Source organism: Acipenser ruthenus, unplaced genomic scaffold (assembly GCF_902713425.1).
Source record: "Acipenser ruthenus unplaced genomic scaffold, fAciRut3.2 maternal haplotype, whole genome shotgun sequence".
NCBI lineage: Eukaryota > Metazoa > Chordata > Actinopteri > Acipenseriformes > Acipenseridae > Acipenser > Acipenser ruthenus.
In genome coordinates this window covers 141-24367 of record NW_026707568.1, presented here as the reverse complement: position 1 = coordinate 24367, position 24227 = coordinate 141, and the positions used below count along the sequence as shown (strand labels likewise).

Here is a 24227-nt window from a genome sequence, read left to right as displayed (position 1 = left end):
CATCTCCATCTGCTCTCTGATTGGAGCCTTTTCTGTATCTTCTGTGAAGGGCCTGGGTCTCGCAATCAAAGAGCTACTTGAAGAAAAACCAGTATACAAAGATCCATTGGCCTATATTCTTCTAGCGACATTGGCGATTTCAGTTAGCACCCAGATCAACTACCTCAACAAAGCGCTGGACACCTTCAACACATCAGTAGTGACACCAGTGTATTATGTGTTTTTCACCACAGTGGTGGTCACATGCTCTGTAATTCTTTTCAAAGAATGGAACAGCATGAGTGTGGCAGACATATTTGGCAACCTCAGTGGATTCTGCATCATAATCATTGGCATATTTCTCTTGCAAGCCTTTAAAGACTTGAACTTTACATGGGAGCTGCTACCAACTTCAGCTAACAAGGGCAGCTATCATGTAACAATGAGTGGACCTGATGACCAACAACACAATCTGTTGGAAAACATGGATAATCAATGCATTGTGCATGAGAATGAAAATATATATTGCTGTAAAACAGAACAGCTAGAGGATAGCCACTAAAACATATTTAAAGGTCCCTCTATAAAATGTTTATGTGATTGGTATGGCACCAGACACATTTTTGCTTGCACATTACATTGAGGACCTGTTATATAAATATTTTGCTCCAGCACATAATTTTTATTACATTTTCTCTGAAATAAATATATATATATTAATATCATATTGTTCATATTATAGAGCTATCAAATGAAATTAATTGCGCAACACAAAATGATGCTTTTCCCCATAATGTTCAATCTACACATTTGTTGAGTACTAATTCATGATAGTAAGACATCTTCTGGCATTGTGAATATATATGAATATCTAATAGTTTGTCAGAATGTAATCTATTCAAATCACTCATAAAACCCATTACCATTTGACTTTCAGACAATACTTCACTAAGACACAACTCTTCTGAGGAGTGTCCAATAATTCCATTTCCGCGTTCCGTGATTCTAGAACAAATCACTCAAAGGACAATTTGAGTGTTGGTGAGAAAATTGATTTTATATTACACGGTTGAAACAAAAATAAATAAGTGCAGATAAAATATGAGTAGGTGGTCAGTAGTTTGGTGATAGGTGGGTTAATATAAACCTCAAGGTTTTTGTCAGCCTGTTAGGTTACTTCTATAGCGAACATTATCGTGCGGTAGGTGAATTCCAAACCTAAAAGATTTGTCAATGTATAACAACACCTTGTTGAACCACGGGGAGACAGACACTGATGCTAAATTACAACAGAAAAAAAAAAACGTTTTTAAATATTGGACTGTCTCTGTATGTTAACAAACTTTACATTTATACTTTTATGTATGTATAACTTTTGAATTTTTTATAATATTGTAGTTTTATAAATGTACAACCTATATTATTATTTAATATTAATTATCATAATATTGAATTTCTCTGTTGTGACTTTTTTTCCCAGAAATTAACTGTGTATCACTGAAATTAATTATTGTAAAGGTATATTGTGAATGTTATATTCTATGGCTTGTATATAATAAATGGTATATGCAATGAAGTTATTTTGCCAGAAGAAAGAAAGATAAGGTTATGACATGTGTATATGTGGTAGAATGGCTTGTGGGGTGATGATGTAAGACCAGGAAATGAATCCAAACAAACAACGTACTGGTGGGTTGAATGAGTCGCTAGCCGCGCTCAGTATTTATTTACAGAATAATAAACACACTTTCAAATAACAAAAGAAAACGGCACTTTGGCCAAAATAAACAAACACAAACGAACAAAGGACACGAGTACCTTCAGGATGGTTCAAAGTAAGTAGCACTCGTTTTGTTCCTTTGCAGTTTGTTTTACGTGCGACAAGTCTCTCTGCAACTCAGTCTGACACGCTCCCGTCTGCAAAAGCTGCTGGTTTCTTATAGTGGTGGCCGAGAGATTAACTACCTATCAATTATCTTATTAACCCCTCGGACACACTTTGTACAAGTTTAATATGCCTGCGTGACTGGCAGCTAATTAAATAATTACTAGCCAACAGTCACACATTCCCATGAGATGTACTAAATCACAAACATAAAACAATAACAAACAATGGCAGATGGCACTTTGCTCGTCCTGCATTTAAATAATAACACAAATAAAAAATAATGCAAAAGATAATGTGCACAGGGGATATGTACCCCGTCACATATCTCCCCACCTTGTGCGCAGCACACATTACCTCAATGGCCATCTCTCCTGGTGGACACCACAATCCCCAGGTGGTGACGTGCAGGCATCCCCAGGCGATGGTGAACAGGCGTCCCCAGGCGATGGTGAGCTGGCCTCCCCGGGCGGTGCAGGCTTGGGTAGGAGTTGATCCTTGGGAGGCAATGGTGGGAGCAACAGTTAGTCTCTCTCTTGTGGCGGAGGTGGGAGCAGCAGATAGTCTCCCTGTAGCGGTGGAGGCAGGAGCAGCAGGTAGTCTCCTATCTCTGGAGGCTGGTGAGGCCCTCCCTCAGTCGCTGGAGACTGGTGCGGCTCTCCCTCGCACGCTGGAGACTGGTGTGGCTCTCCCTCGCACGCTGGAGACTGGTGCGGCTCTCCCTCAGTCGCTGGAGACTGGTGCGGCTCTCCCTCAGTCGCTGGAGACTGGTGCGGCTCTCCCTCGCGCGCTGGAGACTGGTGCGGCTCTCCCTCGCGCGCTGGAGACTGGTGCGGCTCTCCCTCGCGCGCTGGAGACTGGTGCGGCTCTCCCTCAGTCGCTGGAGACTGGTGCGGCTCTCCCTCAGTCGCTGGAGACTGGTGCGGCTCTCCCTCAGTCGCTGGAGACTGGTGCGGCTCTCCCTCAGTCGCTGGAGACTGGTGCGGCTCTCCTTCTCGTGCTGGAGACTGGTGCGGCTCTCCCTCGCGCACTGGAAACTGGTGTGGCTCTCCCTCGCGCGCTGGAGACTGGACATTTTGTCACAGTCTGAGTAGCACTACACTGCTCAGCAGCAATTGTACCACTAGCTGGTAAATCAGCACGCTTAACCTGCCTAGTGTAGGGCCCTGGCTTAATAAACCGTGAATACAAGAGCCTGGAACTCCTGTGTGAGCCTCCTTCATTTCCACTCAACGCTACAATATAGTCTGATGTTATTTCTCCAGAAGTGCTAGTTTTCTGTAGCCTTTATGTAACACCAGAACCGGCACGGCAGTCATTTTGCCAGTTTTGCGGGTTTCAAAAATTTAAATTTCTCTGCTTGAAAGTCTCTGTCTGAAAGTTATGCAGTTGTCTGTTCATGACTTTTTCTAAATACATGTATTAAATACCCTGACGCCATTTCAAAGGCAGGATCACGAAAATAAGGAAGTTATAATCCTGCCCACCTAGAACCGCCAAAGCAGTTATTTTGATTGCCTTTTACAATACATGTTTTTATTTTGAATATAACCTACAGTATTCTATTTTTTTATTTATATAGAAACCTGTTGTTATCTCTGCTTTACCTGGCAGCCATCAATTTCTTTGTTTTGTACAAGGAATGCACCGGGGAAACTATCAGTAGGAGAGATTTCATCTTGATGCTAGTCACAGCGTTTTCTCAGAAACATTTCGATCAGAAAACTGCAAAGCTGCAGAGTGCTGCTGCTCAACCTGGATTCTGTGCTGCACCAAGTGACACACACACACAAGAGAAAACATGTTACTTTCATTTTAAATTAAAAAATAATTTCATTTGTACAGTTTTGTATGTACATATACCTGTTTACACACTAGTTTCTCTTGAAATGTCTATTTTATTACAGTTTTTCATTTTTTTAAGTAGTGCTTTTTATGTAGTAAGTTAGAAAATAAACCCTTTTATGTTTAATTGTTCATTTAAATATGGCGTTTCGGCTGTGCAGATGTTTGATACTGATGTTGTTTAAAATGTAACCGTCATAATGACTGCCGGTGGCGTTTTAGGTATGAGTATAACCACAGCGGTTCTAATCTAATCTCAGTTCTAATCTCTGTCATCAATCTGCATATATGAGGAAATGTATGGTACTTTTATACAATATTGCACAGAACAGCCTTTGAAAAATATATGTTGTGGGTTCTGGAAGTCTTCCCGCACTGTTCTTTTAAAAGAGCTGATTTCTGTGCAGCTGACGTCACTATGGGCAGGTGTTGGATATTTAAATACTCTCCTCCACATCACACAAGCTGTGTCTGATTACAGTACAGTTTTTTGGGAAAAAAAAACACGTGGCATGATATTTCATCTGGAAAAATGAATAGAGCTCTGTTATAAAATTATTAATATTTTGGATTTTTCATCTACTGCAACATCTGTAGTTTCTACCACTGTGTGAGAGAATTATTAAAGATCACAGACAAACCCTGGATTGTGGAGGTGAGCAAGTAACATTAATTATGTAATCTTTTCTCTTTTCCTTAGATTTTCTCTTTCTACAGCAGTGCAAGTACCCATGGTATTTCAGAATGTGCCGTGTTATTTAACAATGCAATAAACATAAAGAATATAGTGTTTATTTCCCCTGATAGCTAAATTAAATATCAATTAAAATAATTCAAATGATGCAGCTGCAGATGATGCAAATATCACAATAATAGAGGTGTATCATTACTCTGTGACTATGGTATCTATTTATGTCAGTTACACTTGAATATGAAAAAGACGCAATATAATGAAATGCCTCAATACTGTCTTTATATTCTTAATTCATTGGGGGTGATGGTGGTGGATGGTGTGTGTGTGTGTGCATGGGGGGGAGGATTTGTAGGTTTACATTAGAAATAAGTGTTGATAATTGATTACATGGCTATACTTTATACCTGAACTGTTTATCATGTGTCACCACTATACTTACAACTACTATTGATACATTGCACATTGGTACATGATCTGCATGCTTTCTTCTAACATCCAATCAAAACAAATCCACTTTCTGAGCACTAATTGCCCCCTGAATGACAGAGCCTACCACCTCCACAGATTTATGGGGAATACTCATGTCATCTTTCAACAAACCTTTGCAAAAATGTTGTCAATGTTTACATTTATGTTAAAAAGAAACACATTTGTTTTGCTGTTGTTTTTATACTCTTTTTAAAAAGCTATTATTATGGACATGGGAAAGTCTAATGCCTGCAAGATATAGCCTTTACGTTACCATAGTAACAAGTATGCTAGAAAAAGAGGCTGACAGAGGGAATAGTAGACACTGTGAATTCAGTCAGAGTTTAGGAGTGGGTATGACTGGAAATACGCAGGAGAAGAAAGTAAAGCCACAAAGACACAAAGCAAGAGATATATGTGTTTTACCAGGCAATAATTTACAGGGTTTCATAAATGTGATATATTTATCTGTTTTTCAGGAATGTCTTATTAGTTAAGGTTAGGATTAGGTTAAATGTTTTGGGTAAAATTGCAACTGTCAGTACAGATTACAAAATTATACAACCAGTGCTGTGCGATATTGGTGTGGTGATGTAATATACAGTATAGAATGGCCTCTTAGAGAGCACTGAGTGGGTTCATATGCTACACAAAACGAATACTGTATACATTATTGCAAGTTATACACTGGTGATCCGGCCTTTCTACTGTGCAAACTGTACAGTGTGTTGTACTGTAGTTCTTCTTACCTAAGGTCAAATCTGTCTTTCTCAGATGGTGCTCAGCCACAGATAATTGGATCTTGAATACCCATTTTTCCCTTGTATTTTGGTCTGTGAGAATGTATGATTACTGTGCTTGTTTTTTATGCCTGATGAAAACAAGGAACTGAACTGAATTGAATTGTAAATAGAGATGTCAGAAGCCATCCAAATGGAATCTCTCTTGTATCTTGAGATATGAGTTCAATTTATTTCTGTTCACCATCCCTTAATTTAAGTATAATAGAATTGTGTTTAATTAAATGAAACATGTGTATACTAAGCTATTAGTGTCTTAAGACATATTTTCATGAAGATGACTGTTTACATTTGTGGTCAAACCTACTTTGTGCATAATCTATGTACAGAAAGAAAATGATCAAGCCCAGTGTCTAAAAGTAATCATTATGTTTGTCTGTGTTTTAGAAAAAATTAAAAAATGCAGAAGATGAACCTTGAAATAAAGAACATCTCCTTCACCTCGGCTTCAGTCTCCTGGCCACCGAATCCTTATACCTGCCCAGCTAATCTCTACAGGCTTATATATCGCCCGACTTGGAACACTATTTTGTCAGGCTTTTCAAGGCAGAATTTTCACCGTGAGGAAAAGGTTCCGCTGGGTAGCAGCTCTCTAACTCTGCAAAGGCTTAAACCATCAACCAACTACATCCTCTGTGTCACGTGCCAGGGGTCCCAGCCTTCCAGGGACCAGTGTGCTATCTTTCACACACTGGCCAAGGACCCTGTGGTTCTCACTAGTAGGACGTTAGACCTGGCTTCAGTGGTGTGGTTTACCAGCAGTATTCTCCTAATCATAACTGCCATCGTGCTGCTTCATGGCTGCTTCAAGCTGTGGTGCAGGAAATGCAAAAGGAAACAATACAGCTCTGCAGAGACTGTTAGTTTTCAAGGCAGGAGTGGCCAAGCCTGGCCTGGGGGTAATGTTGAGACTGCCCTTGCGAACGACCATTGCGACATCCCATCCCTGTCAATCCTGGAAAAACAAACAGAAGGCAAATCAGAAGACTTGATTGGGACAAAGGGTGTGCTGGCTTACAACAAAGACAAAGATAAAATGGCCATTTTACCACAGAGTATCCATGAATAGCAAATGTGTGTTTTAGCCTTGTTCATATGCTGTAGTTTTTACTGAACAAAAGAAGGAATCTGCTTCTACATGTGGTGTGTTTTTTTTTAACTGTGGCCATATTTTTAACCTTGTAAACCTGCAAATAAATACCACTGCTTTGTATACTGATACACTTATTCTTTTTACATATGGCCACAGATGTTCTTTTGAAAATAATATTTTTAAAAAAGCATTATATTTACACAGGGTAGACCATTTTTACTGGAGTATACTACTTTTTCCAAAGAAAATAAAATAAAATACATTGTAATATACTGGGTTTGTTCGATGCTAAAAATCTGTTATCACATGTTAGGCATTGACATTTTGGCTTTCCTAGTATTAAGTACAGTAAGCCACTAACCAAGCTCGCTGATATTATGACTTAACAGTGTGCAAAGTCAAAAGGTTACATGCCTGTAGAGAGGGGATCTGCCTGCCTAATTTACTAAGTCACCAGACCCCACAGACTGATAACCTTTTTTTTTTTTTTTAGCGTGGAAAAAATTATTCCTTTTGGAGCTATTAATAAAGGTAGTTTAATTTAGTTGGTATACATTGTTTTATTCAGTATGTGTATGGTATGTATTTAAATGTCATTCAAAAATTAATGAGCTTATATTTTGTGAGTTAATAAAAAGTTAACAATACAGCTATTTATTATGAAGTTTAATATTTGTTGCATCAGTTTTAAATTGTTTTCAATACTGATACTGTCCCATATAAGGTGATAAGGTGGCCTCCTCTCATTTGTAAACTTTCTTATGTTCTTATGTTCCTCTTATTTCTGTACATGATAAAATTATACAATTATTTCAATCAAACAATGCAGTATTCGAAATGCACCATCACACTGATTACGAGAATGTTAGCAAAGGTAAGCCCTTTTAGGCCATAACAACTGTCCTTCTTTCCTGATACAAGCTAGTGGTTCATTTAGAAGACCAAACGCAGTGTCTCGCCTACATTGTACTGTAAATATCTTAAGAACGTGAATTTCCCTTAAACAAGACCTTGGACCTTTAAGACGAGGGCTCAGGGTGACTAACTTTTGGCTTGTACACACCAAAACGTATTATCCATTTCCATAAGGGTCTATCTCGGCGGCCATTTTTTTCACATCGTTTTGTGTTTTTTTTTTAAACTTTTAATTTATAATAATTAAGTTACTTTGTCAAAAATTAACAGTCATGCCAGTACAAAATAGTAATATAATTAGACAAACGTTTTTTTTTGTTTGTTTGTTTTTTATGTATTTCATGTTATTTTTCTCTAGTACTACTGTACTGTTCTGGTCTATAACTGTACAGTCTTTTAGAACTAGACTATAGACTGTAGCCTTTTAGAACTAGAACCCAACATTTTTATGGTTCTGGAAATCTTTTTTTACACGAATGAGAACTAAATCAACCCATTCTATTTTTCTTCTTCATTTGTTCAATACACTGGAGCCGTTTTATAAAAGGTATTATTAGTACTTGGTTGTGGTTTTCTTCCTTTGAATAGCCATTGGAAAGAAATCGCTTTAGACAATGCTACCTAATTAGTTGTAGCAATCATTCTTTTTAAAATTATTTAAAATGATATATTTCTTTGTATACATTCACAGATACAAAAAATGAATACAACATGCAGTAATAAAGTAAAACATACTGTATACCTTATATACAGATATATATATATATATATATATATATATATATATCAATGAAATGTGAGCCCAGTGGTATTGTTAATGCGACAAAGCCACACAGGACTGCATTTTTGCAGAAATCTATAAGACATTTTTTATTATTTTTTTTTATTACTGTAGATGTAAGTATTTACTACAAGTCATTATTACTAGATATATTCTGCCATGTCCAGTTTTGAATTGACTATTGATTTCTTGACACCCCTAAGTGCAAATGTTCAGAATAAGATACCAGACACTGTAGCTTTCAGAATTGTTTTCCTCTTGCGGTTTTGATGAGCACTGTCTGCCATAGCAACACAAACAAAACAGGCTGTTGGGTTTATTAACCGCATCAAACTAGAACTGATTAGCCTTTGTAATGCTTAAGCACAGCCTTTCATTTATTTGCTTTTCGCTCATACCTAATTAGTAGACTCTCAAATTAAAATGTATGAGCAATGTCAGCCGATCAGCAGTTACAAAGCACACTGCAGTTTAACCATTTGAATAACTTGATCATTTCCCTGACACTTTGGAGTATTATCATTTCTTAAGGAGGCATACAGAATGAACCTTTTACCTCTGGCTTACCTGAAATGAGTTGGGTGTTCTAATATGCGGAGATCAAAGAGGTATAGTTTGCCATTTAAATAGGGTGCAAGGGTGCACTGAGGTGTGCATAGACTGATATTAAATACAACAAAAGAAAATTCATACAACTGAGCAAAAGCATGGACCACACTGTAAGAGAGCTTGTGTTCAATTTGTGGTTGTCAGTTTATGAGCCACCACATTAGACACAGTACTAAGAGAACTGGTCTTGTGACTATGGTGAACTTCTTTCTGTATAAGTGCAACATATTTCCATAAACGTATAAAACAAATATGTATCTGTTGGTCACTGCAAGTAGCTCTTACCTAAATGTGTTTCACATTCACTTATAAGGTAAGAATGAGGTGGTGATGATTTGTGATATGAAGTAACAGGAAGTTTGTATTTCCTCTGCAACACGTTTCTGAATCAGACATGGTTTAGAATTTTTTACATGTATAATGCCTTATTTTTGCAGTCTTTATGAGTTCTTTTTCATGTCTAGATTCAATGTTTATTAAAGTTTATTTCATTTTCATGGGAAGGGTTTTCAAGAGACATCTGATAAAATTGGTAGCCCATGGAGAACATTGCAAATCTGCTGTAGCTGTTTGGTAATAGTATGTGGTAAACAAAGAATTAAATATGTCTTACATATCAGTTGCCAACGCAATCAAGTTCAACAAAACACAATGACACTCAATGAAACAACCTTTTAGATTTAAATTGCTTTAAAAAATAAAATAAAAATGAATACAAAGACCAGCTTTGTGATATAGAGACATTGATTACAATTACCAATACATGAATTCTGATAAACTAACATACAAAGAGTCAGTTATTGCACAGAAATCCTTTCCAGAAAAAAGGAGATGTATTGACAGTTTGTGGTGGAATATAAAAATGGTTTAGTTTACTTACAAACTATGCTGTATTTTGTTCTTATTGCACATATTTATAAAGAATTACACTCCTATGCATATACACCTATTTACAGGTTATACCGGTTGTTTTGGTTTTTATTCCTTCATATTTTGTAATGAAGTTATTATGAAAAAAGAGAGCGCAGTAAATTGCAGTTCTTTGAGATGTTTTTACCCATGCAGGAGCTACTGTACAGCTCTGGCCAAAAGCTTTGCATCACCTAGAATTTTAGGACTGAGACATAATTTAAAAAAAAAAAGAAAAACATATGAACATCATTTAGCGATTTTATTTCACATTATGTTATCAAAGAAACTACAAAATTAAATCGCAAAATTCTACCAGAAGCCATTATAGTAGTACAGTATTTCATGATAGATTTTGAAATGTCAAATTTTTCCATTTTTGTCAGTTAAGTAAATGGAAAACTAGAAAGCGGTATGCAATTCAATATGTTAACGTAACAATATTCAGCAGACTGCCCAGACTGCCCTCAGAACATTTAAAGGTGGTTTAGTGTAATACAGTTATTTGTTTCATCTCTGTTCAGTTAATCTAAACAGTTGCAGATCGTAATACTGCCACTATTGAAATACTTATTATGGGGCTCTTGTGTACCAAGGTTATGTTGACCAAATATCTAAAAGGACATAGAAGTAGTTCTGTTTGTAAATATATGTAAAAAAAAAAAAAAAAAAAAAATCAAAGAGGTTCCAATTTTAATGATTTCAATGAACAGACCCCAATATATTTTTTACAATATTAGCATTAAATATGTGCACGTTGTTGTAATAGTTTACTGCTTGAGAAGATGCTGTAATTATAAAGGCACTGTAAATAAAATTAATTCCTAAGGTAAGTTGATTTTCCAAGTCAATTTACCTACAGTACATGTGTTATTACATTGCATATGTTAAACCGTAACTCAATATTTCATCACTATTAGAAATAATAATGTTTCTCTGAAAAAGTAATTGTTCACATTAGTGCTTGGTGTGTTGAATGTGGCATTGATTCTTCTTCTTCTAATCATTCTCAGAGATTATTTTGATTTCCTCCAGTAGCTCAGCAAACGATGAACGACTTTCCGGTTTCTGAAAACAAAGCGAACAAAATAGTATACATTTTTGTAAGGCATACCTAAATCAGTCACAGTAAATTGCCTGATGTGTTTGAAAGGTTCAATAATATGTTAGAGCGAAATAAAGCTCACTGTATGTGTGTGCAAAGTGTAGTACAATGACAGACAGAAAATAAATGTGAAATGCAATCCAAAGCAGTTCCATGTTCACAATTTTAAAACGGAACTAGAAAAGTAAAATCTAGTTCTTGCTATTAGCGACAAATACAGCTGTAACAATCAGAAATGTTCATAATAAACCTTAAGCTGACAGTAAATACAGAATCTGCAAAGGTTATAGAAAATCTTTAAAAAGCCATGTCTTGTACATTATGGTGTGTTCCCAATGGGACTAACTTAGTAATTTAATAGAAATTACAACCTCATGCCAGCAGCTGTACATGACTTTGTATATCGTCTGGGAGGCCAGGTGGGGTCGATAAAGCCTGTGTCCTCGCGTGATTTCATCCACAACCTCAGAGTTTGATTTATTCTCAAATGGGGTTCTGCCTTCTGTGAAGATTTCCCACATTAATACCCCTAAAGGAATACAATGGAAAGTGTTATTGTAACCTTGTATGTGGGTTCAGGGGGCAAGAGCTAGGGGTCTTCCCCTGTTCTGTCCTGCCAAAATATTTGTCAATCTCCCTATTTAAACCCTAAGTCATGCCCTTATTCTCTGTCTTGCTTTTTTCATTTGTGTATCGCTACACAGCCTGGCAGACTCCTACTCAATCATTCAAATCTAAGATTATCCATTTAGATATAAATGGCTTCCCAACAACCACACTTTTCTTTCTCTTCAGAATCAGAATTATCGATTGGTGACTGTATTTCTCCTTCTGGACATCCTTCAACTCAAAATCCAATCCGAATCTGTACGTCCTGCTGTTTCCCTTTCATCTGGCAACACCGCTTACCCGTCTAAGCTCAACACTGCTGGACCTGCCACCTCAAACTCCACTGATCCTGCTGTGAGCGATCCTGCTGTCCCGCTCACTCTAAATTCTCAGAATAACCTTGTACACTCTTCGCTTTGAAGAGTGCCTTCCCCCAATAAATCCTTCCAGATCAGCTGCACTATTTCAAAACGGGGCCTTCTTTTGCTCCTGGGACACTTCAATTTCGCCATTCACATCTTTCCTCAAGGCAGGACTCATCTCTCTTCTCCTCACTCTCTCTACCACAGTAAAAAATCTTAACACCCACATTAATATTTCTTCAGAAGCTCGGCAAGACATCAGGATGTGGACTTTCCTTTTTTCCATAATTAATGGTTCTCCAGTGCATGGCCTCCAGTAATCCAATATCTCCCTCTACAGCTTACATTCACAACCCTCCTAAAGCTATTTCCTATCGTTGTTACAGCTTTCCTCTGGGCCCCTTACTGGCAGAAAAATCCTTCTTATTATTTTGTGAAAATCAATCCATCGTACATATTATTAATAAAGGCCGTTCTTCATCTCCCCTCATCATGCAACTCCTCCGCCGGCTCATCTGGATTTCTGTTTGTAATAACTTTATCCTGCAAGTTTGACACCTTCCAGGTATCACTAATAACGCTGCCAATCCACTTTCTCTTATTGCTAGCATGCCTGGATTATGGGCCATCTCACTGAACAGCAAGATTAGTCCTTAATTCCTCATTAGATTAAAAAAATGTATCTATCTATCTAATATATATATATATATATATATATATATATATATATACACACACTACCGGTCAAAAGTTTTAGAACACCTCCATTTTTCCAGGTTTTATTGAAATCTACGCAGTTTAATGTCTCAATGTACTCTGAAATTAAAGCATAGAACAAATAAACAATTGGAGATAAAAAAAGAAATCATGGAATCGTTTTGTTTAACAAAATTTAATCTAAATTTTTGACTCATCAAAGTAGCCACCTTTTGCAGATATAACAGCCGAACACACTCGTGGCATTCTTTCTACAATGGAAATCAAATATTGTTTGGAAAGTTCTTCCCAACATTGTTGCAGAAGCTCCCACAAATGTGTTGCACTTGTAGGTTGCTTTGCTTTCACCCTTCTGTCCAGTTCATCCCAAACCAGTCTTCAGTAGTCCACTGGCGGTGCTTCATGGCCCAGGCAAGCCTCTTTTTCTTATTTTGCCATCTTAGCAATGGCTTTCTTACTGCCACTCGACCTGTCAAACCTGCAGCTCGAAGTCTTCTCTTCACAGTTGAAACTGAGACTTGCTTACTTCGACCAGTGTTAAGCCTTGCTTGAAGCTGTTGTCCTGTGAGCCGCCTATCACGCAAGCTGTTGACTCTCAGAAACTTGTCTTCTGATTCTGTTGTGGCTTTGGGTCTGCCATACCTCTTCCTGTCAGAGTTTCCTCCAGTTTCCAAGTGCCTTTTGATGGTGTAGGAAACTGTACTCACTGACACCTTGGCTTTCTTTGCAATTTCTCTAAAGGAAAGACCTACACTTTTAAGGGTTATAATGGTCTGTCTGTCTTCCTTTGTTAATTGCCTTTTTCTCGCCATTATGAGAGCAATATACTACTTCCTGCAGTACAATACTGTCCAAATAATGCTTAAGAGGGTGTAGTAACAGAGTCTGTTCCAACACTGCTTTTATACAGACAGAGGGTTTGTAAGTAATCAACAAAAGTTGGGACACCTGTAGGAATTGTTAGCATCAACTTTTAAGGCTTAATTTACTTCCATTGCTGCAGAACAGCTGTAAGTTGTTAACCCATTACTTGTTCCCTGAAAAAGGCCTTTTTGTATAACTCTGAAATGTACATTATTTTTCAGTTTTTGGTAACCTAAACTATATATATATTAATTAACTTCTAATTCTTTCCTTTGAATTGGTGGTTCAGTTGCGGGGAGCCGGGGCTCCTCTTTTGGGGCAAGTGGAGCTCACTTCCCAACCTTAGAGACCCAGCCAAGCTGGCCTCATCTTCCACCAGGAAGGTCTTCCCGAGCCAGAGGGGACCCCCAGCTAAATCTACTCTAACTCTCTTTCAGTTTTACTGTTCTCTGCTCATTCGAGGTTCCCCTTGGGGGAAGTAACGCTTGCTTCCCAGTCTTGGAGGCTGATCGGTTCGGTCTCACCTCCGCCTGGGCGGCTCTCTGTGAGCCAAGGGGAAACCTTGTCCTCTTTCCTATTTCATTTCCTGAGGTTCTTCCTCCACACAGCCCTTGCGTCTGTCCCATGAATTCTCCAAAACCCTAGTTATGTATACATACAGTAGTGCATTGTATCCAAGAAAGAGCAAAGGAAAAGGCATAAAAGAACTGTAATGGTTTTAAACTAATACTACTCACAACTGTAATTTAACTGCACATTCCCATTAGTAAGTGTTTTCTTGTTTGTTGTAAACCATAACAATGGTTTTATTTCTCACAGTAAATAATCTTCATCTTTTCTTTTGCTTCAAATTTGGGCAAATGTCAGTGTGATTTGCAAGACATTTTTGCTTTTATGCAAAGGTTGAATACATTATGATATTATTATCTCAATCTGTGAACAAGTAGTTCTTATGAATACGATGACATCATTATAGGTGTTAAAGGGGGTCCCAGGTAACTCATCTTGTCAACAGTCAATCAGAGTGGTCCTTCAGACTCCTTCAGCATACATTAGTGCAGGAAATACGTTTTGTCAGTACTTTCCATTAGATTTCGCTCTTAGGTTTTCCCCGATTGTATAGACTCACTTACCAAATGACCACACATCTGATTTGCTGCTGTACTTGTTGTAATGGAAGACTTCAGGTGGAGACCATTTTACTGGGAACTTCGAGCCTGTAGAGCTAATGTATTGGTTGTCAAGGACATACCTAAAAAAGAGAGGCTCAGTCAGGCAGATTTTATTCGAGACATTTAGGGTGCCATGATTTAAAAAAGAAAACGAAAAACTGGTTTCCCCCATGCCAGTGTTCATTTGGGAAACAGTCTAAGCAGTTTGAATTGGATTCAGTTGCACTCTTGTCTGTTAACTTACTCCATTCATGAAAAAAATACATTAAAAGTCAGCATACAGTTCTGCTATGTTGGTATAATTGAGCAAGATCTTTCAAATACCAAATATAACTATACAATTAATTTGACTAAATAATTGCACTCTGATGCTAATAGGGACCCACAATATGGCATTGGATGCACTTTGAAATACAGGTAAATCAGTCACATGCAGTTACACTGTACTTAATATTTTCTAACATGTACTACTATATATGTACATTGCTTATTACGCTATGGTGTGATTTGTAGTTCAGTATTAACTTAGAAGCAATTTGCAAACAGTCACAACATCAATTATTCAAATGTATTTTTGACCACAGTGAACAATACACCGTAGGAAATTAATGGAACAAACCACAGTAAATGTGCAAAACAATGATGACTATAGGAATTGTCTCCGAAAGCAACCCAAACTACTCTGACTAAATGATAAAAAAAGAACGCTGTTCAGCTCCACTGAGGCTCCATATGTACTTTATGAAGGCAATTGTATAGATGTAGATACAGAATATTTAGATGTTAACCTCAATTTTTTTTTTTTGTTAATGACTGAGATAGATAATGGTAACGTGATGTTGTGAAAGTTGAAGAGTGCCTACCTCGTCATTCCGAAATCACACACCTTCACCACTTGCTTCTTACTGACTAAACAATTTCTTGCTGCCTGATGTGGAGAACAAAAGAAAATCATAAAATATTTGACTAATAATTTGACTAGTTATCTGTCATCATATATCCACCCTACCGTTTTTCCCCCATGATCAAACTCTGTAGCAATGTCACCCATGTGTTTTTTTTTTTGTAAACCTATGCATTTTGCTACTGTGTAAATCACCAAACGCTAATGTAAGTGTATACAGCACTGTGGCACGACAGGAGCCCTGCGCGTTAAGAGGGGTTTTTGTGTAAATGTATATTGTAAGTAGTGTGTATTTATTGTAATGAATTAATGAAGTACCTGACACTCCTGAGAGAGCCTGCCTATTGTGTGTGATTACCAGGTGTGGAATCTAATCAGCAGGTAGGTGTGTTCCAGCGGGGCGTCAAGTATAGAATGGTTCAATCTATTCACCTCAGGGCTGCTGCAAAACCAAAGCCAACTGGGCTAAAGAAGCTGAAATCCAAGTGTTGTGTGCGTCTGTGTGTGTGTGTGTTTGTGTGTGTGTGTGTGTGTGTGTGTGAGTAAGAGTGAGAGTGAGAGTGAGTCAGAACCAGAACCAGGGTTGGATACTGAAGAGTGAGTAAGCAAGTTGAAACAGCCGACAGCTGGTAGTTCATTTGTTATTGAACAAAGAAGATTAATTCAGAGATTGTAGATCCCACCAAAGTTTTCGTACACTGTGTTGTATGTGCTCCTTACAGTACCATTGCTGGTAGTGTCACGTGAGCTGTTCAGTGTGCTGATTTGAGATGTAAATAAATCCTGTTTGCCTGCGGGGCACATCAACTTCCACCTCAGTCTCGCTCTCCTGCCTGTCACTCCGCAGCGAATGCACACATCCACACAGCAGACGGCTAACACCCTGTATCTTTCTAAACAAGGGATTGAGGGGAGCTCCCTAATAAAAGCTGAATCTCAAAACAATAATTGTGTGAATACAGTCATTATTACAGCTGTGTATAATGGTATTTAAAACAGGATTCATTCATCCGCCTTTTTACATATCCGCCCTTACTCTGGTCCCACCGCAGTCGGATACACTATGGACTACTGTAATTGTTTTGTTATGTTTTAAACAAAAAATATGATTCTGAATTAATTTTGCTAAACTGCAAAACCAAACTGTTATAGGCTACTATAAATAAGAGTTTTTCACCAGCTGAACCTAATCATCAGATGTTTTCAAGCTACTGAACTCTCAAGGCAGCAGTCACTGAAGCACAATCAGGTAACTTATTCCTGGCTGATTTCCCTCCCTCACCCTGCTGGAGTGCAAAGTCCAATGCAAAGTGTCCCTTAAAGCTCATATCAAACTAATCAAAACCATGTTTATATTATTCTCCCTGCTAGCATGACTCACCCTGTGTCATACATTGAGTATTATCTGAAGGTCATGAATCATTTCATATTCTTCCAGCTGGTTTCTAGACCATGATTAGCAGTGAACACTTGTACAGGAGCTGGCCAAGATTAGTGCTAATCAGCTATTGGTTATGTTCATACTGAACAAGATAACCCTAATCTTAGCCTGAGAATAAAATTCAAGAAATAATGATACAGGATACAAATATAATGTGCTGTGTACACTGACTAACAATGTATTTGCAAATAGTTTTTACTACAGTGCTGAGAAAAAGTTTGTGAACCCCTTAAGATTTTCACATATTTCAAACCTACAGTGCCTTGCGAAAGTATTCGGCCCCCTTGAACTTTGCGACCTTTTGCCACATTTCAGGCTTCAAACATAAAGATATGAAACTGTAATTTTTTGTGAAGAATCAACAACAAGTGGGACACAATCATGAAGTGGAACGAAATTTATTGGATATTTCAAACTTTTTTAACAAATAAAAAACTGAAAAATTGGGCGTGCAAAATTATTCAGCCCCCTTAAGTTAATACTTTGTAGCGCCACCTTTTGCTGCGATTACAGCTGTTAGTCGCTTGGGGTATGTCTCTATCAGTTTTGCACATCGAGAGACTGAAATTTTTGCCCATTCCTCCTTGCAAAACAGCTCGAGCTCAGTGAGGTTGGATGGAGAGCATTTGTGAACAGCAGTTTTCAGTTCTTTCCACAGATTCTCGATTGGATTCAGCTCTGGACTTTGACTTGGCCATTCTAACACCTGGATATGTTTATTTGTGAACCATTCCATTGTAGATTTTGCTTTATGTTTTGGATCATTGTCTTGTTGGAAGACAAATCTCCGTCCCAGTCTCAGGTCTTTTGCAGACTCCATCAGGTTTTCTTCCAGAATGGTCCTGTATTTGGCTCCATCCATCTTCCCATCAATTTTAACCATCTTCCCTGTCCCTGCTGAAGAAAAGCAGGCCCAAACCATGATGCTGCCACCACCATGTTTGACAGTGGGGATGGTGTGTTCAGGGTGATGAGCTGTGTTGCTTTTACGCCAAACATAACGTTTTGCATTGTTGCCAAAAAGTTCGATTTTGGTTTCATCTGACCAGAGCACCTTCTTCCACATGTTTGGTGTGTCTCCCAGGTGGCTTGTGGCAAACTGTAAACGACACTTTTTATGGATATCTTTAAGAAATGGCTTTCTTCTTGCCACTCTTCCATAAAGGCCAGATTTGTGCAGTATACGACTGATTGTTGTCCTATGGACAGAGTCTCCCACCTCAGCTGTAGATCTCTGCAGTTCATCCAGAGTGATCATGGGCCTCTTGGCTGCATCTCTGATCAGTCTTCTCCTTGTATGAGCTGAAAGTTTAGAGGGACGGCCAGGTCTTGGTAGATTTGCAGTGGTCTGATACTCCTTCCATTTCAATATTATCGCTTGCACAGTGCTCCTTGGGATGTTTAAAGCTTGGGAAATCTTTTTGTATCCAAATCCGGCTTTAAACTTCTCCACAACAGTATCTCGGACCTGCCTGGTGTGTTCCTTGTTCTTCATGATGCTCTCTGCGCTTTAAACGGACCTCTGAGACTATCACAGTGCAGGTGCATTTATACGGAGACTTGATTACACACAGGTGGATTATATTTATCATCATTAGTCATTTAGGTCAACATTGGATCATTCAGAGATCCTCACTGAACTTCTGGAGAGAGTTTGCTGCACTGAAAGTAAAGGGGCTGAATAATTTTGCACACCCAATTTTTCAGTTTTTTATTTGTTAAAAAAGTTTGAAATATCCAATAAATTTCGTTCCACTTCATGATTGTGTCCCACTTGTTGTTGATTCTTCACAAAAAATTACAGTTTCATATCTTTATGTTTGAAGCCTGAAATGTGGCAAAAGGTCGCAAAGTTCAAGGGGGCCGAATACTTTCGCAAGGCACTGTAAAATGTTATTAGATCTTAATCTAAGTCCTAATAATAGATAAAGATAACCTGATTAAATAAATGACACAAAAACATGATACTTTTTCAATATTTATTTATCCACAAATGATTCAACATTCAATATCCATGTATGAAAAATATGTGAACCTTTAGATTCAATAACTGGTGGCACCCCCTTGAGCAGCAATGACTTCAACTAAGTGTTTCCTGTAACTGTTGGTCAGTCTCTCACATCGGTTTTGAGGAATTTTGGCCCATTCCTCCTTACAGAACTGCTTCAACTCTGTGACATTTGAGGGTTTCCTTGCATGGACAGCTCTCTTCAGGTCCTGCCACAACATTTCGATGGGGTTTAGGTCCGGACTTTGACTAGGCCATTCTAAAACACGGAATTTCTTCTTCTGCAGCCATTCTTTTGTAGATCTGCTTGTATGTTTAGGATCATTGTCTTGCTGCATGACCCACTTTCGGTTCAGCTTCAGCTCACGGACGGATGGCCTGACATTCTCCTCTGGAATCTTCTGATACAATGCAGAATTCATGGTTGTGTCAATGATGGCAAGCTGTCCAGGTCCTGAGGCAGCAAAGCAGCCCCAAACCATCACACTCCCATCACCATGCTTGACAGTTGGGATGAGGTTCTTCTGTTCGAACGCAGTGTTTGGTTTTCGCCAAACATAACTTTTCTCATTGAGGCCAAAAAGTAATACCTTTGACTTCTCTGTCCAGAGAACATTGTTCCAGAAGTCTTGTGTATCATCTATGTGTTCTTTGGCAATGTTCTTTTTAGAGAGCAGTGGTTTCCTCCTGGCTATTCTTCCATGAACACCATTCTTGTTCAGTCTTTTTCTGATAGTTGAGTCATGAACACTCACATTAGCCAAGACGAGAGTGGCCTGCAGATCCTTGGATGTTACTCTGGTGTTCTTAATGACTTCCTTGATGATTTTCCGGTTTGTTCTTGGAGAGATTTTGGTAGGACGACTGCTTCTGGGTAGCGTGACTGTGGTCTTGAACTTTCTCCATTTGTAGACTATCTGTCTAACAGTGGATTGGTGGAGCCCCAAATCCTTAGAAATGGTTTTGTAACCCTTTTTAGACTGATGAGCATCAATAACTGTTTTTCTGAGGTCCTCAGAGATTTCTTTTGATCCTGTATGGTGAAGACCAAACTCACAAAGTTTCTGATCTTTATATAGGGTGGGGCCTCCCAAACTCACCCCTGAAGATCCACCTAATTAATTAAACACCTGATTCTAATTATCCCCTTAATTGAGCTGATAAAACCAGGGGTTCACTTACTTTTTCACATACCCTGAATCTTAATTACTCATTGTTTGTCTAATTCATACATCATTTTGTTTCAAAAGAATTGGTTAATATAAACCCTACTGGATATTTAAGAAAAGAAAGTTTTGATTCAAGAAGGCTATCATGGTAAAACTATGGAATTTCCATAATTATCATTGGGGTTCACAAACTTTTTCTCGGCACTGTATCCATTCTTCATTTTTACCAAGTTATACTTAAGATAATACAGGCACTGTATGTACCTAAAACTGTAAGACTCAGTAATAGCCTGGATCAATAAAAGAGCGGAGCTACAGTAAATATTCGCTTCTTATCCAGTACAATTTAAATGATTTTTTGCCAATTTGTAACATTAAAAGTTTTATCAGTATGTGTATTGCATCTTGCTGGACTTTCCAAATGCACACCTGGATGATGTTTAACACAAAGGGAAGAATTTGACCTTTGAGACATACACGCATGTAAAACACTCTAAAACAATATACTGGAATGTTTAGGGTTTAATCTCAAATTTCAAAACATAATATTCCAGGGTGGTGTTTTAGTTTTATGAAATTATTAGTTTAATCTTTACCAAGTCTCTGTGGATGAACCCATTGGTCTCCAGGTACTCCATTCCTTCACATGCGTCTTGACACATAGCCAGCATGAACTCCTTCTTCAAGCAGCCTTGCCTCTGTTGAAGGTAATTGAGTAGGCAGCCATTTTCCAAGAATTCTGTGACTATGCATATCGGTTTCTGCTGAATGCACACTCCATACAGCTGCACTAGCTTCGGATGGGATAGCTTACTGCAAACACAATGGCACAGTTACATACATTAGCAAGCATTACGGTCTTAATAATCCCCCATTCACAAAAAACAAACAGAATTTAGAATTTGTAGTCAACTTTTGTTGTAGACATTATTAGCTGGGCTGGACAATAAGGCGCATACATACTATACATAATTATATTGTTTATGACGATGTTTTATGTTGTATTATAGATTGCATATTTGGATAACAATTGGATAGCAGCAGTACAGTATTGCATGGTGTCATAAACAAAATATCTATTTTCTTTTTATAAACTTGAAATCCCCGCCACCAGCTTTTAGTACTTCTTTTTTTTTCTTTTATAAAAGTTTGCAATATTGTATAGCTCTCACGTCATGACTTTGGCTTCTTCAATGAAATCCTCTTCAGACATGGAGCCTTCATTAATGGTCTTGATTGCCACTTTACAAAGTGCTCTCCACTTCCCTAACCGTACCACCCCAAACTGTCCACTACCCAGCTCCTCCATAATGGACAGCTCTGATGGGTTTATCTCCCATTTTTCTGAAGAAAAAAGAAAAACTGGTAATAACGTGTATAATAAACATCAAAGGTTTTGGTTCTTCCATCGATCCTCTTTGTTGATTTTATTTTCAAATGTAGGTGCTTGTACATTTAGTGCTAAAAAAAAAAAGAGTCGGGAAAGTTGCTAGGAGCCGTCCCTGTGATAAAAGTAAGATTTTAACAAGAAAAGAAATTTTAAAAAAATGTGTAGGTATTTTTTTTATTATAAAGTACATGAAGCTTAAATGACAGCTTGCATCATTAAGTATTGTGATACTTAAATTATTAATTCATTGTGACTTATCATTTTTTTTTTTTTTTTAATTTAGCAAAGATGTTGTTTTAGGCAGGTAACTCACTTTTAAGCTACATTAAAATTATAAACATCAACCATATTAGGTGCCTCGATTACTAGACATTCATCAGTCAAATTGCTGGTATCTCATTTGTCAATCGATTAACAACACGTCCAATGATCAGCTAGAAAGGGCTTTATATCTTACCTCAATTAATTTGTCAGAGTTTGTCTCCTCCCCAGCCTCCACCTGTTTTTCGGCTTCGTCTAAAGGGGAGGGCAGCTATCCTGCCCCCCTGCCCTGACTGAACTCACCATAACTGAATCCGGCAGTTGCTGGAACACATTTTCCCATAGGCCCAACAGGATACCGCAGTCTAGTGACAAGCCCTGAAAATCAACAGTATAATGTACTTTCAATGATTAGTATAATATGAATTGCCAATATGCAAACATTTGAAAAAATGCTATGAGCTTTGTTATGAATGAGAAGAAATAGCCAACGTGTTGTGTTCTTTGCTGTAACAAAATTACAAACTTGAAAAAAACTGAACCTGAATATAATTCAGTACTGTTATCTTTTGTCCCTATATAACCAATATTTTTTTATTATTATTTTAAATTGTACATCCCATTTCTGTAAAGCATTTTATAGGTATGCTACCTGCAAATACTTCAAGATGTTGTTCAAACAAATGAAAAAGACAAATTCACATGCATTGCTATTCTCTGTGTAGTTATCATAAAGTTAATATCAGTACTGACTGATCAGGTAAGAAAATAATGCATTTACCATACTGTGTCTTTGCTACTATATGCTAAATATAATTTTGAATTACATGGTGTAACAGGGAGGTATGGGTGTGGGTTGTTCACTGAAGAAAGTAGCCGGATTTAGAAATTGAGCTTGACACGCTTGCACAGGCGCCCAGGTTTTATTTAAGGCACAGTTCACTCAGCCTGGATATGCAAGGTACAGTACCACCACTAGGGCACCAGTAATGGTTGGATCTAGTGTAGGGTGAGACAGAGCAGGGAACCACGTCACAGTCCAAGCAATGCTAAGGCCATGGGAACAGATACATAAACGGGAGTGTAAACAATGTATAGGGGAGGCGGCAACAAAACAGTGCACAAATAAATAAAGTGAAAACACAGCTAGAAAAATAGAGAGACAGAGCCTGCCCTGTCACACGTGGTAAACAGAATGGGATTTCAAGATGATAGAGGTATAAAGTATTTTAATATGTACAATAATTATACATTTCTGATGCATGCATACAAGCTGCCAGGTTTACCTGCTGCATTGTGCTGATGATAGCGGATAACCTCTGGAATAGAGTTGAAAACATGTTTTTCAGCCAAAAAGAACTGTGACAAGCCCTTCTGCTTGATTTGATAATGTCTGATGTCACCGAGGTCCACTCTGCTACAAAAGACAATCAGTCACACATACTGCTACAGTACTTTTAATTCAAATGAGAAGACATTGGGGGCCCATAGTCACAAAACTAGCTCATACTCTTACACTTTCTTTTTTAAAGACTGTTTTCAGAGAAAACTTTTTAACAATCAACTCACCAGTAGAAACAGCCAAAAAACATTTAATTAACCCCAATTCTTGCTACCCATTTTGACCTCTTGTAACATCAACCAACTTTTTCAAATAACTAGGACAGTCGTTTAAAGATATTGGACAAATTTATTACCTCCAAATAGTCATTAGCACATTTTTGGTTTTTCAGAAAGGAAAAACGCACCCAATAAACGACTTGTAATGTAATGGCTTGTAAATAGTCTTAAGAAGTTTCTTATTCATTTTACAAAATGCATACATACTGTATACATGCATATTAAAGTGCCACAGCCCAGCAGGCTTTTAATACTGTACAGTGTCTCACATTCTGATTAAGTTATGTAGTTATTCTACATATATTCTTACCTCAAAGCTTTCGTATATACTGAGACTGTGTAGCACCCATGTTGGCTTGAGTCTCTCACAACAAATGCACCTTCCTTTGCCTAGAAAAATATATTCACACATACTTAAAATACATATACTGTCTATATATATATATATATATATATATATATATATATATATATATATATATTAACACCTTAGTACCTGTTGTACTCAACTGTGTATAATTGTAAATCAGTCAACAAACGTGTCAAATGTACTTCCCTCAGCTCTGATTAGATGGCAGCACTGAACATCGTGGGTCTGAACATCATGTCCTGAAACGTATTTTGGTC

General features: G+C 37.8%; 2 protein-coding genes across 2 annotated transcripts; one reads left to right on the top strand and one right to left on the bottom strand.

The window, feature by feature from the left end:
- On the top strand, window positions 1-1563 carry LOC131727758 (magnesium transporter NIPA2-like; the record flags this gene model as incomplete). Its single annotated transcript, XM_059019033.1, is given in 1 exon segment — window positions 1-1563. A coding segment is annotated over 1 exon segment (541 nt), but the record flags the coding sequence as incomplete, so codon positions are not given.
- Window positions 1564-10654: 9091 nt separating this feature from the next.
- On the bottom strand, window positions 10655-23990 carry LOC131727759 (tyrosine-protein kinase TXK-like; the record flags this gene model as incomplete). Its single annotated transcript, XM_059019034.1, has 9 exons — window positions 10655-11046; window positions 11455-11612; window positions 14769-14887; window positions 15671-15735; window positions 20926-21142; window positions 21502-21673; window positions 22284-22358; window positions 23267-23397; window positions 23911-23990. Coding segments are annotated over 9 exons (1086 nt in total), but the record flags the coding sequence as incomplete, so codon positions are not given.
- Between the last annotated feature and the right edge of the window lie 237 nt (window positions 23991-24227).